Genomic DNA, 15645 nt, shown 5'->3' with positions numbered 1-15645 from the left:
GAAAAAAGAGTGCTGGTTATTACAGGGTGCATAAATGTTGAGGAGTAGGATGGGTTTATCATAAGCTGGAGTCAACAGGGTTGCATAACACCACCTTCCTTCTTTATCTGTTTTTGTTTCTAAAATTTTATCTTTATAGTGGTTCTTAATGATAATAGCTACTCCTGCACTGTTGGTTTTGCCTTCAGAGGCTATAATTTCTCTTATCCACTTTTTCACTTTGATATCTGACCATTGCTCATTAGTTAAGTGTGTTTCTTGAATCATAAGAAAGTAGCCTTATACTGTAGAGCTAAGTGAAGAAACAGTTTCCTTTTCTTAATGTTCTGGAGCCCCTTAATGTTCCATGAGTCTACTTCCCACATTTATAAACGTTTTATTTTGTGTAAGTAATCTTGAAACTTTATGTAAGTATATTGGGATGTGTTTATTTCTTATCAAAAAGATGTTATGAAAGCATTCTTTTATTCTTGTCCCTTCTCTGTGCCTATCCACTAAACTCCTGGACCAGGAATTTAACAGGACCTAGCAAGTTTTGTTTTTTGTATTTGTTTGTATTACTAGAACATATAAACCTTGAATATCAATCTTTAAGAAGTAAAAGAATCTTAATGGCCCTGCATGTCCTACAACTACTTGTACAAAGTCTAACCCACCCATCCCCTAACAAACACTACTATTATAATCCAAAACTCTTCTTATGAGTTTTATAACAAGGTATCAAGCTTAACTAGTCCATTTTAACCAGGTTTGATCTTGCTTACTGGCAGGTAGCATCTCTTAAAGAAATGTATCTCTAATATTATTTGAAAGTTTCTTCATTCTCGATTATTATCTCCAGAGTCATTCCTCTCATCTGTTTTATTACCTTAGCCCTGAGATGCTTAAATCTTGAATGGCCTTATTAAAAAGATCATGACGCTACATTTCTCTACAACAGTTGTTTTAGCTTACACATTCTTATTCAGCTGAGCCCTAAAGAAGACAATATAATTATATAACGATATACACACATGCAGCTACAAGAATATAGTTATCAGTATTTAGGCCAGCCTTGGAGATCACTGTGGAAGGTAAGATGGAGACAAAAAAGAGAATAATTACTCTACTACCCTTAATGCATTGTCTAATATATAATAGAAGAGAACATCTCGTTCCAGACTAACCTCCGTATTATACTTAATAACTTAAAATACGCATCTTCTTTATCATCCAAGTTAGGCAGATTAATTTTGTTTTAATTTCAGAACCAGATGTGTTTATGTAGTAAATGTATTCAAGTGAATTGAGACTAATACAAATTGTGTCATAGTAGAGGTGCAATTAAATACCTTCAAGTCCTTAACGTCTGGTAACTAAGTACCCATAACCTCTGAAGGTGCAATAGATCATGCTTGTACATTACTAAAATGTATTACTATACATGCAAGGTACATTAAACAGTTTTTAAAACAATATAGAGAAAGCCCATTTACATTATTGTATAAATAGTTTTGTAATATTAAATTGTTATGAGACCATTACCCTGCTTCCTAAGTAAGTCATTAAGTGTAAATAGCTTATGGAGATTACACTATCCACATGTAACACTGAGTTTGATCTTTTACTATCTTGCTGCATCAGTACTATTCTAAATGTCTTGTTGTGATGCAGAACACCATTTTTATTAGTGCTGTATTCTTTTCTTAACTCATTACTCATGCATCCAGCAAAATAGGGTATCATTTGTAAGGCATATCAGCCTTAGTGATACATATGTGAACTATGTTCACCAAACTTTGTACTTGCAGAGATAGAAAAGGTCTTACTGTTCATCAACAAAGTAATGCTGCAGATATATATAAAGGACGCATCTAACTGTGTTTAATTTATCATAGATGTGATTAAACCCTATAATTTAAACTCAATATTGTAGTCATTTAGGTATGTGTGGATTGATGTATTCAACTTAAGCAATTTCAAAACTCTTTAGGAATATGTTAAAGTTTAACATTTCTATAAACACTATGTAAAGCTGGGCACATTAATTATGCTTGATGGCATTTAAAAACAGTACTTGGAAGTTATGTGGAGAGGGAATATGTGCTTTAACTGTGTATTATACATTTTAAAGATTTCACATCTGAAATTAACCTTTTTTTTTTTTTTTTTTTTTACAGTTCTATTGTTCTTCTTTCCGGACTTCTAAGTAGCTAAGCTGATTACTTAGCTTCTCGAAGGAGTATTCTCAACGCCGACGGACTTCCGGAAGTGCCACCACTTAAAACGGCCTCTGGAGCAGTATAGAATCTTTCAGTTCCTCCCGTGGGAAAACAAGCATATCGCACATGCTGTACACTTACTGTTGGGGCTCTCATGGTTTGGAGAGCGAGAAATAAGGTCGCGCCATTCTAGAAATGCGGCCTAGGGCAAGGCAGAAGGAGTTACATTAAAATCAAGACCTCGGCTGTTGTTCTGTCACCTATCCAGTCTCAGAGGCTGGAAAATCGCATCGGAGAGTGAGGCTAATTGTCTAAGGCAGGAATCCTTTTAAAGACAGTCATAAAGGTAGATTTTGCTTCTAAATTATTGGCGACTGAGTATTTAACCCCATCCACAGAAAATAGTAAGGTATTTGGATACTTCATTTGAAATTTCAGATTTTTGTCAATCAGAAATTTACAGTAGGGAGACATAAGCTGTCTGGCATGCCTAATTTGAAAAGGCAAGTCCTGGGCTAGATAGATTCTATTATTGTTCCAAATTAAGGGTCCTCCATTCTTCTTTGCAGAAAATAATATTTTATTAACATCTTGGAAATTAAGTAGTTTAGCATAGACTGGTCTCGGAGTATTTGAAGTTTGAGATTCTCTCAGGGCTCTGTGTGCTCTCTCAATTATTATTTGCTGAGCTGTTTTTTGGTCTTTAAGTAGTGTTGCAAATATCTGAATGAGAGAGGGAATCAGTTCATTATGCTGTATATTTTCCAGCATGCCTCTAATGATTATTTTATTTATTCTGGATCTTGCTTCCAGATCAATAATTTTAGCTTGCATTGCTTGTATATCAGCTTCATGTGAGTCAGCTTTTTTGGATAGAAGGGCTATTTTTTCCTCATTATCCGCAGTTCTAACTTCATATTTGTCCATTCTTTCCAAGATTTGGTTGATGGAAGTTCCAAATGTTTGCAGTTGAGTAGACATTTCTTTTATGGCCTCTTGAATAGGCAGTAAGGCTGCTTTTATATCATCCATGTTTGCTAACTGATCTGGTTTGTTTTTATTCCCTGGTTTTACAGTGTCTTGTTGTTTTGTTATTTTCTGCCTTTTGGAGTTCAGATCTTTCTCAGGAGATAATAATTCTGAGATTTTAGACTTTGTTGTTGTAATGTTCATGTTTTTATCTTCTTTTGACATTTTGTGGAAGTAAAGCGTCTTAGTTTATAGGTGAATGTGTAGAGTGCCCTGATCACACGGCTTCTTTCCTTTGTCTCTTATCTCACGTCCAGTTAATCTGTTATAATCTTGACAGAATTACTTAATCTTCAGGTTTATTTTCTCTTTTCTGATTTCCTGGATATAAGTTAGAGTTGTTAACTCAGAATATTGTGCTTGAATAGATCCTGGTATTTCCTCTGGGTTGATTTTTTTCCAAAAGTATTGAAGAGCTGTGGATTAGCAGTGTTTACAGAATGGCAGCCATCTTTGAATCGAAGCTGATATTTTGGTACACCAAGTTCTTCTTGGATGGCGTGAAGGCAATGAGGTAGTGCTTGAAGAGTGTCAGAAATGTCTCACAATCTTCTGTGACAGTGTTATCAAGTCAGCAACAGATGTCAGTATTGCATCATTCTGAGCCAGCTGTAGAGTGTGGGCAAAACAACTGACAATGGGCAAATCCGCATCCCATAATGCTTTGACCAGATTGGTACCTCCATCATGTAAGACCAAGTGGACTTGTTCTTTGTCAATATTACAGCAATTCATCATGTCAAGTAGAGCATAAGCTAGTCGAAACCCAGTGTGCTGTCCATCAAATTTTTGACAATGAAGGAAGGCAGATCTGCTTGCACATGTGTCATCAATCCAATGTGCAGTTAAGCTCATGGAAGATTCTGTTGTTGTCTGTGCTGTCCATGTGTCTGTGGTTAGACAGAGAAATCGTGCTTCACTGATATCAGTCTGGACATAGCCCTGCACTATGTTGTACATCTCTGGTATGATTTTTTCAGTGACGTATTTGCGGTTTGGTAGCACATATCTAGGTTCAAGTACAACAATCAGTTCATTAAAACCTCTATCATCAACAACTGAGTATGGCTGGATGTCAATGGCAATCATTTTTGAGATGGCAAACTGTATTTTGTTTTCCTCAGGACTATGAGTGAACCATGTTTTTTCTTGCCAATCATGTCGCTCAGTGTTTGCTGAACCTTGCCAGTCTGCTGAGTGTCAGACGTCCCACTTGCTGTTGCTGCTTTCTTCTTGTTAATGACGTCTTTGTATTCCTCGAGATGCTTATAGGACAAATGATTATTTAGTGGAGATGTTGTAAATGACTTTGTTGATCCACCTCTGCAAGAGATGACTGGTTTGCACAACTGGCACATTGCTTTTGTTTTGTCATCACATATCTTGAAATAATTCCAAATTGAACTTCGCTTATCCATCAGTGAACTAACCAAATGTAATTTTCACTTAAGTTACAACTATAATATGATCATACAAAAATGGGCTACAAGGTAACACAGTGTCAATAATAAGCTGATGACTTGTCCTGTATGTCAGTAAGCTCACTGGCGCAACCACGGCCTAGCATGCACAGGCATAAAAGATCTAACATGATGCCACCCACCTCCCTTCAATACATTCCACTACAGCTTTTTTTTTTTTTTTTTTTACACAGCATCCCATTGATTCCATGTTATGGTAGGTAAAATCTTACCAGTACAACTACATTATGGACGGCCTACCAGTTGACATGAATCATGCTGCCACTACAGCTACAGACTGCCTGCGCCAGTGAGCTTACTCACGTACAGGACTGTATATATGGAGATACGTGCACACGTGACCACTATTCATATTCAGTCTGAGCGCCACTATTTGGCTGAATACGAATAGACTATTCGACCTGCTATTTGGAACTGAAGCGAATACAAAGCAAATATTCAATACAGCCCTAATAATACCCCTTATTATGTGCTCTTGACATGAATGTTAAGATGGTAGTTATGATGCTTGTTATGGCAAAGAATTGCAGAACTGTAGTCCAAGCCTTCTTAATGATCATTTAAATAATAAAACTAACTATATTTCAGAACATAAATATCCACGCCTACTTTTGGAGCCATACCTGTATTTTACAGTTGACATACAATTCATGTAATAAGTTAAACTGAATTTTAAAATTTCAAGCCTGCCTTCCCTAGACACAAGGAAAACACTCACACACACACACACACACACATACACACACACACACACACACACACACACACACACACACAGAGACACAGACACATACAAAATTATCTTTCCCAAACTGGAGTAATCTTTTCCAATAATCATACTAAATTCTTCCTACAGTACTCACCTGCTCAATTATCTTGCAGACAGTAAAACCCATGCTGCTTTTTAACACAAAGAACACACATCTGCTTGCAACTTTTCTATACACATCAGTCAATGAAAACCTTATTCACTGTGGGCAAAGCTTTCAGTTAGAACCACTGTATGCATCCAGTGAACAAGCAATGTTGCTACCCTTACACATAGAACACCACCATTTGGTATATTCATTAGCAAAAGGGATTTAAAAATTATCTAAGAAGGGACCTGATTGTTGAAACTAGTTTCCAGGAAAGATTTATAATCAACAAACTTTACAAATGTTCTAAATAAAATGTAAACACCACCTCTTTTCAGACTATGAATGAAAATGCCTCAGTGGCACTAGGTAAGAATGTAGTTACCAAATGTGCATTGAATTCTTAAGCCTATTTCTACAACTGCACATCTCCAGGATAAATGTCACTGTAATCTTCAGCTTTCAATATCATCAAATCATTTCTCTTCACTCAATATCATTGAGCTTTCTATAAAATTCCCTGTGGTTCTAGCCTCTGAAGGACCACATTTTCATTTTTTATTACATTTCTTTTAAGCAGAGTGTATAGAAGAACTGAAAGCAGTGCTACACCTAAAATAATTAATGTATTAATATGTGTCAGAACATATTATTGTTTTAGTAAATGCTTTCCTTTTTTCATTTTGTATATTAAAGTGTGATGCCCCTGCACTGGGACAGTAATCAAGGAGCCTCAATCCTCACTAGTGGCAGTAGTGAGGGAAGTACACAATAGGAGGATGACAAGTACACACACAGTAAAGTACAATTTCCCTTAAGAGCACACAGAGATCACAGTCAGTCTGAGGCTGGTTTCTCCGTCTCTCTCCAGATCCCTGATAAGACTCCCCGCTGGCACAGTTATAGGGTTGAGATCTCAGCTGAGTGGTCAAGCCAAAACCTCCAGCACCCTCTCTGTCCAACCAGTGCATCATGTCTTTGCCCAAGTAGCTGACACATGCACACACATGCACTTTGAGATTTGATTTATATGCAAACACACACACAAACACAAACATACATACACACAAACACACACCTGGGAAAAGCTGGTAGAGGTGTACTAGCTATGCCCCTTTCTAGACTATGTAGTTATCACTGCCACAACCAACTCTTTATCAGCTTCTATAAGGGTTTCAAATCCTACTGTGTAATGTTACTAATAATCCAAATGATAGTTTTGACCAAGCAAGGCAATTGGAGTGGCCTGTACAGTGTTACCAAATACATATGCAAGTACTCTCAGAGCTTAAATATCTCTAAACAAACCAGTCACAATTAAAAGGTTTAAATATATTTAATAATAAATAATAAAAGAACAAGACAATACTCAGTAACTCAACACAGTGACTTCAGAGTTCAAAATCACAGGAAATATTTTAAAACAACATTGCAGGACAGTCTCAGATAAATACAGAAAACATCTAAACTAATCTTTATTATATTCCTATCTATATCTAAGAGAGATACTATGCCCTAAAGCTTACAGTGCAAGAGCAGATGGTGATGATGAGTGGATGTTCTTGCTAGGTCCAAGACAAAATACAAAATGCACAGTCTCTCTTTGAGAGAGTTCCCAGATTAATATCAAACATTACTACTGGGTCAGCTTGGACAGCTTGGATGGTATCACTCTGTCACCTGATTTCAGTTCCCAAGCTAACAGAATTTCGCATCTCTGTGTTAAAAATACATATCTGTCAGATGTTTGTCAGATCTTGAAGTTGTAAAACAATAAAACACTTTACATTTTAAACTTAGCAATTACTTTTCTTTCAAGATGATAGAAAAATCTCTAGCCATTGTGTCTGCTATTGAATTGAAACTGAGAGATAACATCTTTTGTTTATGGCCCAACTATAAAATAACTTAACCTCAACTATTCTTAAGTTCTGCAAGTTCTGCAAGTTAATCTTCTATGTTCCAGCAGGGTATGCTGTGGTTACAGTCTTGAAGCCAGTACATAACATGAAGTTCTGTATAAATCATATCAGTATTCACAAATGACAGAATTATTTACAAAATTCCAGATAGCTGGGCTGGCAGTGTAACATGAGGCACACTTGTATTGACTTGTATAGTAAGAATCAGTGTGTCTTTGAAAAGTCCCCAATTTGTAATCATAGTGCAACATCTTCCCTAATGCTTTGAAAGCTGCTCTGTTCACTAAAATTAGAGAATTTGGAATGAGCTCAGACTGAAATTTTATACCAGATCATGCCTTCTACTGAAAGAATGAGCAGACCAGTAAAAACAGTCCATGAATTAACATTCAAGTTTAAATACAATGAAAAATGAATACAGCCATTGTTTTTTTTGTTTTGTTTTTTGCAAAGAAAGGCACCAACAAGTCTTCAAAGAAAGGGTATTTGTTGTCTATGTATGATAAGGTATTGAACCTTCAAAACAGTGTGAACAACCAGTTTTGAACCGAATGACTGTATCCATGTCTGACTGGGAAACTGTGGGTGATTCTCACTTTTTTTTAATTTCTCCAAGTCTTCTGAGATTCTAATACCATGACAGGAATGGACCCCATTCTTAAGATAAAGTATGGTTAAAGTTCATGAAATTAGTATTGTTTCAATCTTTTATGTTAGCTAGAAGTGCTCTTTGCAGCGCTCACAATGTGCCCAGTAATTACTCCTTTTGCAATTCGTATGGAATTACATGTACCAGTAACATATTGAAGTATGATTGTAAATGCCTTTTTATAAGACCTGTTGCTCCTACTACTACTGGAACTGTCTGAGTATCTTTCTTTCATATTGCCCTTGTTTCTGCCTGCAAATCCTGGTACTTTATGATGTGTCTCTCTGTACATAAGAAACTGTAGTCACTGAATGTAGCAATTTCAGTGATCAATGCTACTTTTGTCTTCTTTTCATAGACTACTATATCTGGTTTTCTCGTGTCTATTTTTTGAACTGTTGGTAATGGATGATCCCACGTGATATAAATTTCATCATTTTCTGTGATGCTTCATGGATCAGGTTTCTAGTGTTTTTCAGCTACTTTAATATTATAATGTTTGCACAATCCCCAATGCAACAGTCAAGTCACATTATTATGCCTTTCAGTATACAGTCTTTCTGCCATTAGTATATCGCAGCCAGCAACAATATGTACGACTGTTTCCAATTTTGTTTTGCAAAACCTATATTTGTCTGTTTCTCCCACATGTTCAATGGACTTTGTAAACCAACATGTACGTAGTCCACTATCTTGGGCCACCAATATTAACCTTTCATCTTTTGGTTTAAATTCACTTCTTAACCATTCCTGCATTTGATCCTGATCAACATGAGGTTGTTCCAAGAGTTTTCTATACTTGAAACTGTATTTGTGCATTTTCCACATTTCTTGCCTTCTTATATGATACTTCACCTTATATTCTTTCTTTTGTTTTTGGCACATTCAGTTGCTGCCTGAGTTTTATCTGCTTCTGGTTTGATTTCCATTCCTGCTTGACACCAACATGCTTCTGCTAAACTAGGCAGGGAAGTCACCTTAGACTTATTCTCCTCATGTTTCAAAACTTTCACTAAGTTTGGGTCTTGTGAGGTCTGCAGATATGTATGCTGTCCCACAACTGCATATCAATAGATGTAATCAATTTTGAGGAGGCCCATACCTCCTTCAGAACGGGGAATATATAATCTTGGTATACACTGAATTTTATAAATCATCTGATGGGCATGAAGCATCCTTCTTGTTTTCCTGTCCAACCTATCCAACACCTTTTGGGGCTAGTCAGTTAGTCCAAAATGCTACGTTAGGACAGGAAGAGTAAATTGGTTTATAGCTTGTACTTTGCTCCTAAACGTCAACTGTGTTTTCAGTAATAATTTTAGTCTTCTAAAATATTCCTTACTAAGTTTTATTCTCATTTGTTCATGTTTTATTGTTGATCCAATATCACTTCCCAAATATTTGTGCACTCCCTCTTGCTCCAATTGTTTTATATCACATTCTGTCCTAAACTCATGTTGTCTTGGTGCTGCAGATTTCCTGCTTTAAAGGTTGCTTTTGCACATTTATCAAAACCAAATGACATTCTTATATCATCTGAAAAAGTTTTGACCACTTGTAGTGTGCTTTCAGTTCCTCATCTGATTAGCTATACAGTTTTAAATCATCTACAAAAAGAAGATGAGAAGTCTTTATACTTTGTTGTTTTCTGGGAGCCAAATTGTAGACATGGCCTAAGCTGTTAAGTAGACAGTTTAATGGGTTAAGAGCAAGGCAAAAGAGCAGCGGCGACAGAGAGTCACCTTGGAAAAGCCCCCTTTGAATTTTTTATCCCAGGAATAATAATTTGTCCATTATCATGGCTTAACTGCAAAGTGATTTGCCATTGTTTCATGGTCACTGTAATGTAATCAATCAGTATATTGTGTATCTTATACATTTTTAAGCACTCTTGCCAGTGAAAGATAAGAGATCTATGGAAACAAAACTATATAAAAGAAGGGAGTTGAGTTGAGTATTATTTCGTCCACTCTCAACCTCCTGTAGGGAGCTGTGTTACTCTTTATGGAGCTGTTACTGAATTTTCCATAGAGAACGATAGAGAGAGAGAGAGAGAGAGAGAGAGAAAGAGAGAGGAGAAAGAGAGAAAGAGAGTGATTGACATTGAGCCTTCCATTTCTAACAGCCTTAATTTTTTCCCTTCCTTTGATGTTGGGCTGTAAAGGGATACTGTGCCACTAAAACCCCAGCTTACTACTGTTTCACTGTGGCACAAACATCTCCTATATTACACAGTCCCCAGTGGTTTTCCACTTAGTAGGGGTAACATGGAAACTGATCATGCACATGCACATGGAGCCCATACTCATATGGATGTAGATTCTCCTTTTATAGTGACAGATCATCTTTCTGATTCTGCTCTATTAAACTATTCTTCTCTCACTGAAAAGATAAAGGATACTTGTTAGTAAACTCACACTTGACTCTAAAGGGAAAGCATCCAGCATACTGACATTTAGAGTTCTTTTGATCAAAATAATCAAAAATCTATTCTTTGCTGGATTAAGGCTCTTATGTAACAAATTGTAACTATATTGTAACAAAATATAACTACATTGGAATGGTACATTTAAAATTTTAGCATGCTTGTTCTGTGGCCTTGTGCTACACCTAGAAAAAGTTTATAGTTCAAAGCAATACTTTGTCTGCTTTATAGTTTTTTTAAAAAGATTTGATGTGGATGCATTGTCTTACCACTGTCACTGATGAAGTCAAGCTGTGGATGAGACAAATCTAGCTCCCCCTTCTTTATCTCTTCACTTAACTCTTCTTCACGTGTTGCTGAAAATGGTAACTGGCCACGTAGCCTAAAAAAATGTATATATATTTAGGGAACTATATCTGAATTTCATCATCCTTCAGTGAATGTTGTTTAACAAAACTGCCTAATATAACAACTAACAGCACATAGGTTGTCTAGAATCTCTAACACACAACACCAGATCAAACAGTAAAACAAGAATTTGTTAAGTCCATGAATAAAAAGATACAGAGCTTGGTTTAACAACAATAACACACACACACACACACACACACACACACACACACACACACACACACACACACACACACACACACACACTACGTATCTTGTTTAGGAAATAGCAGGGACCAATTGCAAAAAAACCTCAGCTTTGGCCGGCTAAGATCTAGCTGTATTCAACTGGATGTATAAGAGAATTTAAGTACATTTATCTGCACTTTTTTCAAATAATACAGTATTTAAATTGATTTAACTGTGCTGCAAGAATACTAACTGAACTGGAAGTTTTGACTCTTCTCTTCAGTCAGTGCTTGCTTGAATTTTATTATTTTTTAGTAAATGCAGCTGAGGGGGTCGCCACATTACTTGATTTCCTGCCCTTGCCTATTTAAGTTGTACAGTTTGAAATATTTTCTGCTTAAAAACCTCAGCTTTGGCCGGCTAAGATCTAGCTGTATTCAACTGGACGTATAAGAGAATTTAAGTACCTTTATCTGTACTTTTTTTCAAATAATACAGTATTTAAATTGATTTAACTGTCTTGCAGGAATATTAACTGAACTGGAAGTTTTGACTCTGCTCTTCAGTCAGTGCTTGCTTGAATTTTATTATTTGTTAGTAATTGCAGGTGTGGGGTAGCCACATTCTTTGATTTCCTGTCCTTGCCTATTTAAGTGGTACAGTTTGAAATATTTTCTGCTTAAAAACCTCAGCTTTGGCTGGCTAAGATCTAGCTGTATTCAACTGGATGTATAAGAGCATTTAAGTACCTTAATCTGCACTTTTTTTCAAATAATACAGTATTTAAATTGATTTAACTGTGTTGCAGGAATATTAACTGAACTGGAAGTTTTGACTCTGCTCTTCAGTTAGTCCCACCCATCCTCCCTGTTTTTGTTTGGGTGTTAATCTTAGTGGCATTGAAACTGCCTGCCCCTCTTGTAAATATGTGTTTGGATACTCCTTCTGGGCCCATCTCATTTGCTCACTCAACTGAGTGCAGTGAGATCATATTCTTATTTCAGGCACTCCTACTGTGTACAAAGAGAGCATCTGGGAAACAGAAAAAACAAAAACAAAAAAAATGTAAGCTTGTTTCCTGCCTTTCCTGTTAAGTGGTATAGACTGTTTGTAGGCTTCTGAGCCCCCAAGCCCTTCTGTGTTGGAGGGAAGCCTTTCTAGCTTAGTTTTTTTTTTCTTATAACTAGCCAGTTTTCTAGTTTCAGCACTCAAATCTGTTTCTTTGAACTTAGCACTTGTTCAGAACTCATTGTAAGCACTACATAAGCTGCAAATTACTACAGCACTCGACTTTCCTCACTTGTCTAGTGGAAAGCAATTTTTAGTACTTAATAAATAAGCACTTATCCAGGCATGTCTAAGGGTCAGCTACCAGTGATTTCTCCTGTCTACCTGATGAATCTGGGCATCTTGGGGCAATGCAGCAATTGCCTCATGTACACAGACAACCCTCTCCTCCTACCACCCAACACTACAAACTGTGTGAGATGCACTTATATAGCCAAACTGGAAGCAAAGCTCTCTTCACCCAAGACTGGACTAGACAGTCAAGAGGAGAAGGTAAACACTTGCACCACACCACACTCATCACATAGTCCCTCAAAACCTACACCACCAAAACACACACATAGAAACACAAAACACACATCTACATTTGCGGAGGCTCTCAATAAAAACCTGCCCAAGCATCAGGGACATTCAAAGCATAAACGCAAGCAAACTCCACCCCCCAACACAACCCAAATGACACATAGCCCACAAACTCAGTGTGCCACTCAACCACAGCCCATAAGGCATAACAACGTACCCAACACTCTAGTCATAGGTGACTCTATAGTCAGACACACTGATGTTACACTCACTAGACTAAACAAGGAGAAAGTTACTGTCAGCTGCCTGTCAGGTGCCAGGATCCACCACATAACGCATGCACTCAGGTCACTCCACAATAAGTACAAATATGACACTGTCATTGTCCATGTTGGTGTGAATGACCTGAGACGTACCTCCCTGGACTACATGAAAAGAGACATGGAGGAGCTCTCTGATCTTGTATCCCAGGCAGGTATGACCCTAACCCTGAGTAGCATCCTGCCATCACCCAGAATGATACCACAGTACAAGGGCAAAATGATTGACTTCAACAATTGGCTAAGCTTCTGGCGTCATTCTAAGGGGATCCAGTATTTGTCTGCCTGGGACGACATGATTGACAGTCCACGATGCTTTGCCAGAGATGGCCTGCACCTGTCACCCTTAGGATTCTGGATACTGGCTAAGGCTCTTGCCACCCCTATAGTGCCTTTTTTAGGCAAGGTTCAAATGACAAATTCACCACCATAACAGGTACAAGCAAGCAAAATCTGTGGGTAATGCTACTCAATGCTAGAAGTCTAAACCTCAAAATGCACTCACTCGGGGCACTCCTTAAAATGGAGAACATTGACATCTGTGCAGTGACAGAGACCTGGTTCAAAGCTCCAGAGAGCACCCCTGCATTACCAGGCTTCAATTCATACCACACCTTTTGGCCACCTAACCCAGAAAGAAGCACTAAAGGCGGAGGCGTGTCCATATTCATTAAGGATATCCACACCTCCAGGCTAGTTGCACAGCATAATGCATCCGAGATTATCCAAGTGCAACTAACTCTGGGCAAGACCGCAATCCAAATTGTAGCTTGCTACAGACCCCCCACCATGCCCCTAGGATTCACACTCCTCATTTCTTGATACACTGGAAAGTATTAGGGTACAACCCAACACCCTAATAATGGGCGATTTCAACTACCCCACCATTAACTGGGAAAACTCTTTTGCTCAACGTTTTCTAGAATTCATAAATTCCAATGCCTTGGATCAACTTATTCACACCCCCACCAGGGGCAGCAATATCCTAGACCTGATCATTACCCACATGGGAAACCGGTGTTCCACACCAGAGGTCAATTCCTTGTTGGTCAGATCTGACCACAAGCTAATCAGCCTAGACATCCACATCCCACCCCCAGCCCCAATTAGGGAAACCATCATAAAAAACTTCTCAAAAGCCAACTTCACACTTCTTAAGACAGAAATGGCAAACTTCATGACACCCATGCAGACGGACAATAGAGGTATGACTGCCGAATCCTACACAAATGCACTTTATAAGCACTTACACGAGTGCATGGATCATGCTATCCCTAACAGAACCAAGATGTTATCCTCCAAAAAAAGGAAGGCAATCTGGTGGTCCTCTGCCATAAACAAACTCTACAACAGAAGAAAGAAACTGTTGCAAAAAAGAGTAAAATCCCATGACTGGAGGAACTCCCTGGTCAACCACAGTAAAAAGCTGAGATCCCTCATAAAATCCTCCAAAGCTAGTTACGAAAACAAAATTGCCACTGACTCTAAAGACAACCACAAAGCATTCTATAGCTTTGTCAAGAATCTAAATGGGAACACTCAGATCTGCTCTGAGTTACAGCATAATGGCACTAAATATACAGAACCAACTGATATTGCCAACATCCTAGCAGATAGGTTCAGTGCTAACTTTACCCCCCTCTCACCCCCTAGAGGGCCCATCTCTATACCGGAAGAATGCAATGTTCCTATAATCATGGCTGCACAGATAAAAAACACACTCTCCAAAGCCAAGAACACAGCATCCATGGGACCTGACAATATCCCAGGCTGCATTCTACATGAACTACAGAATGAACTGGCACCCTACCTAAGTACCATGTTCAATCATAGCCTCACCTCAGGCTTTGTACCCACTGAATGGCGCACTATGACAGTTATCCCACTTCACAAAGGGGGAGCCACGACGGACCCTGGGAACTACCGCCCCATTAGCCTGATGAGCCTGGTCTGCAAGGCCATGGAACGTATCATCATGGAACTCATAAACAAAGACATTGGTAATCTCCAAACTCTGGACCCTACTCAGTTTGGATTTGTAAAAGGCAGATCATGTCTCCTAAACCTGATTGACTTCTTTGAAGCAGTCACCAAAGCCATAGATGAGGGTAAAATGGTTCACACAGATTATCTAGATCTCACCAAGGCTTTCGACACCATCCCCCACTCTGGAATTATAGATAAGCTCACTAAACTAGGTATAAATCCCTATGTCACAAGATGGGTTGCCAACTGGCTTACGGACAGAGCCCACACTGTGAAAGTAGTGGATTCCAAATCCGACATCAGACCAGTGACAAGTGGAGTACCACAGGGTTCAGTCCTGGGTCCTCTCCTGTTTGGTATCTACTTCTCTGAAGTGCAGGCCAACACAGAAGGTTTTTGGCTAACAAAGTTTGCAGATGACTGCAAACTAGGAGCCATAATCAAAACTGCTAACGATGTGGACAAACTACAAAAGGGCCTCACTGAGACAGATACTTAGTGTCAAAGCCATGGCCTGAAGCTCAATGCCAAAAAGTGTATTGTCATCCCCTTTGGTAAAAACTCTGTACCCATGAACTACCACATAGCTGGTAGTCTACTTAATAA

General features: G+C 38.2%; 1 protein-coding gene across 1 annotated transcript in view; it reads right to left on the bottom strand.

The window, feature by feature from the left end:
• Positions 1–15645, bottom strand: part of LOC122815596 (serine/threonine-protein kinase 33-like) — a 1042607-nt gene that overhangs the window by 152906 nt on the left and 874056 nt on the right. Inside the window, exon 9 of the mRNA XM_044088227.1 lies at positions 10834–10946. Coding sequence (XP_043944162.1) covers positions 10834–10946 — 113 coding nt within the window. The remainder of the gene's footprint in view (positions 1–10833; positions 10947–15645) is intronic.

The sequence above is a fragment of the Protopterus annectens genome, chromosome 11.part0 (genome assembly GCF_019279795.1).
Source record: "Protopterus annectens isolate FY-2018-M chromosome 11.part0, PAN1.0, whole genome shotgun sequence".
Taxonomy (NCBI): Eukaryota; Metazoa; Chordata; order Ceratodontiformes; family Protopteridae; genus Protopterus; species Protopterus annectens.
This window is presented reverse-complemented; position numbering and strand designations above follow the sequence as displayed.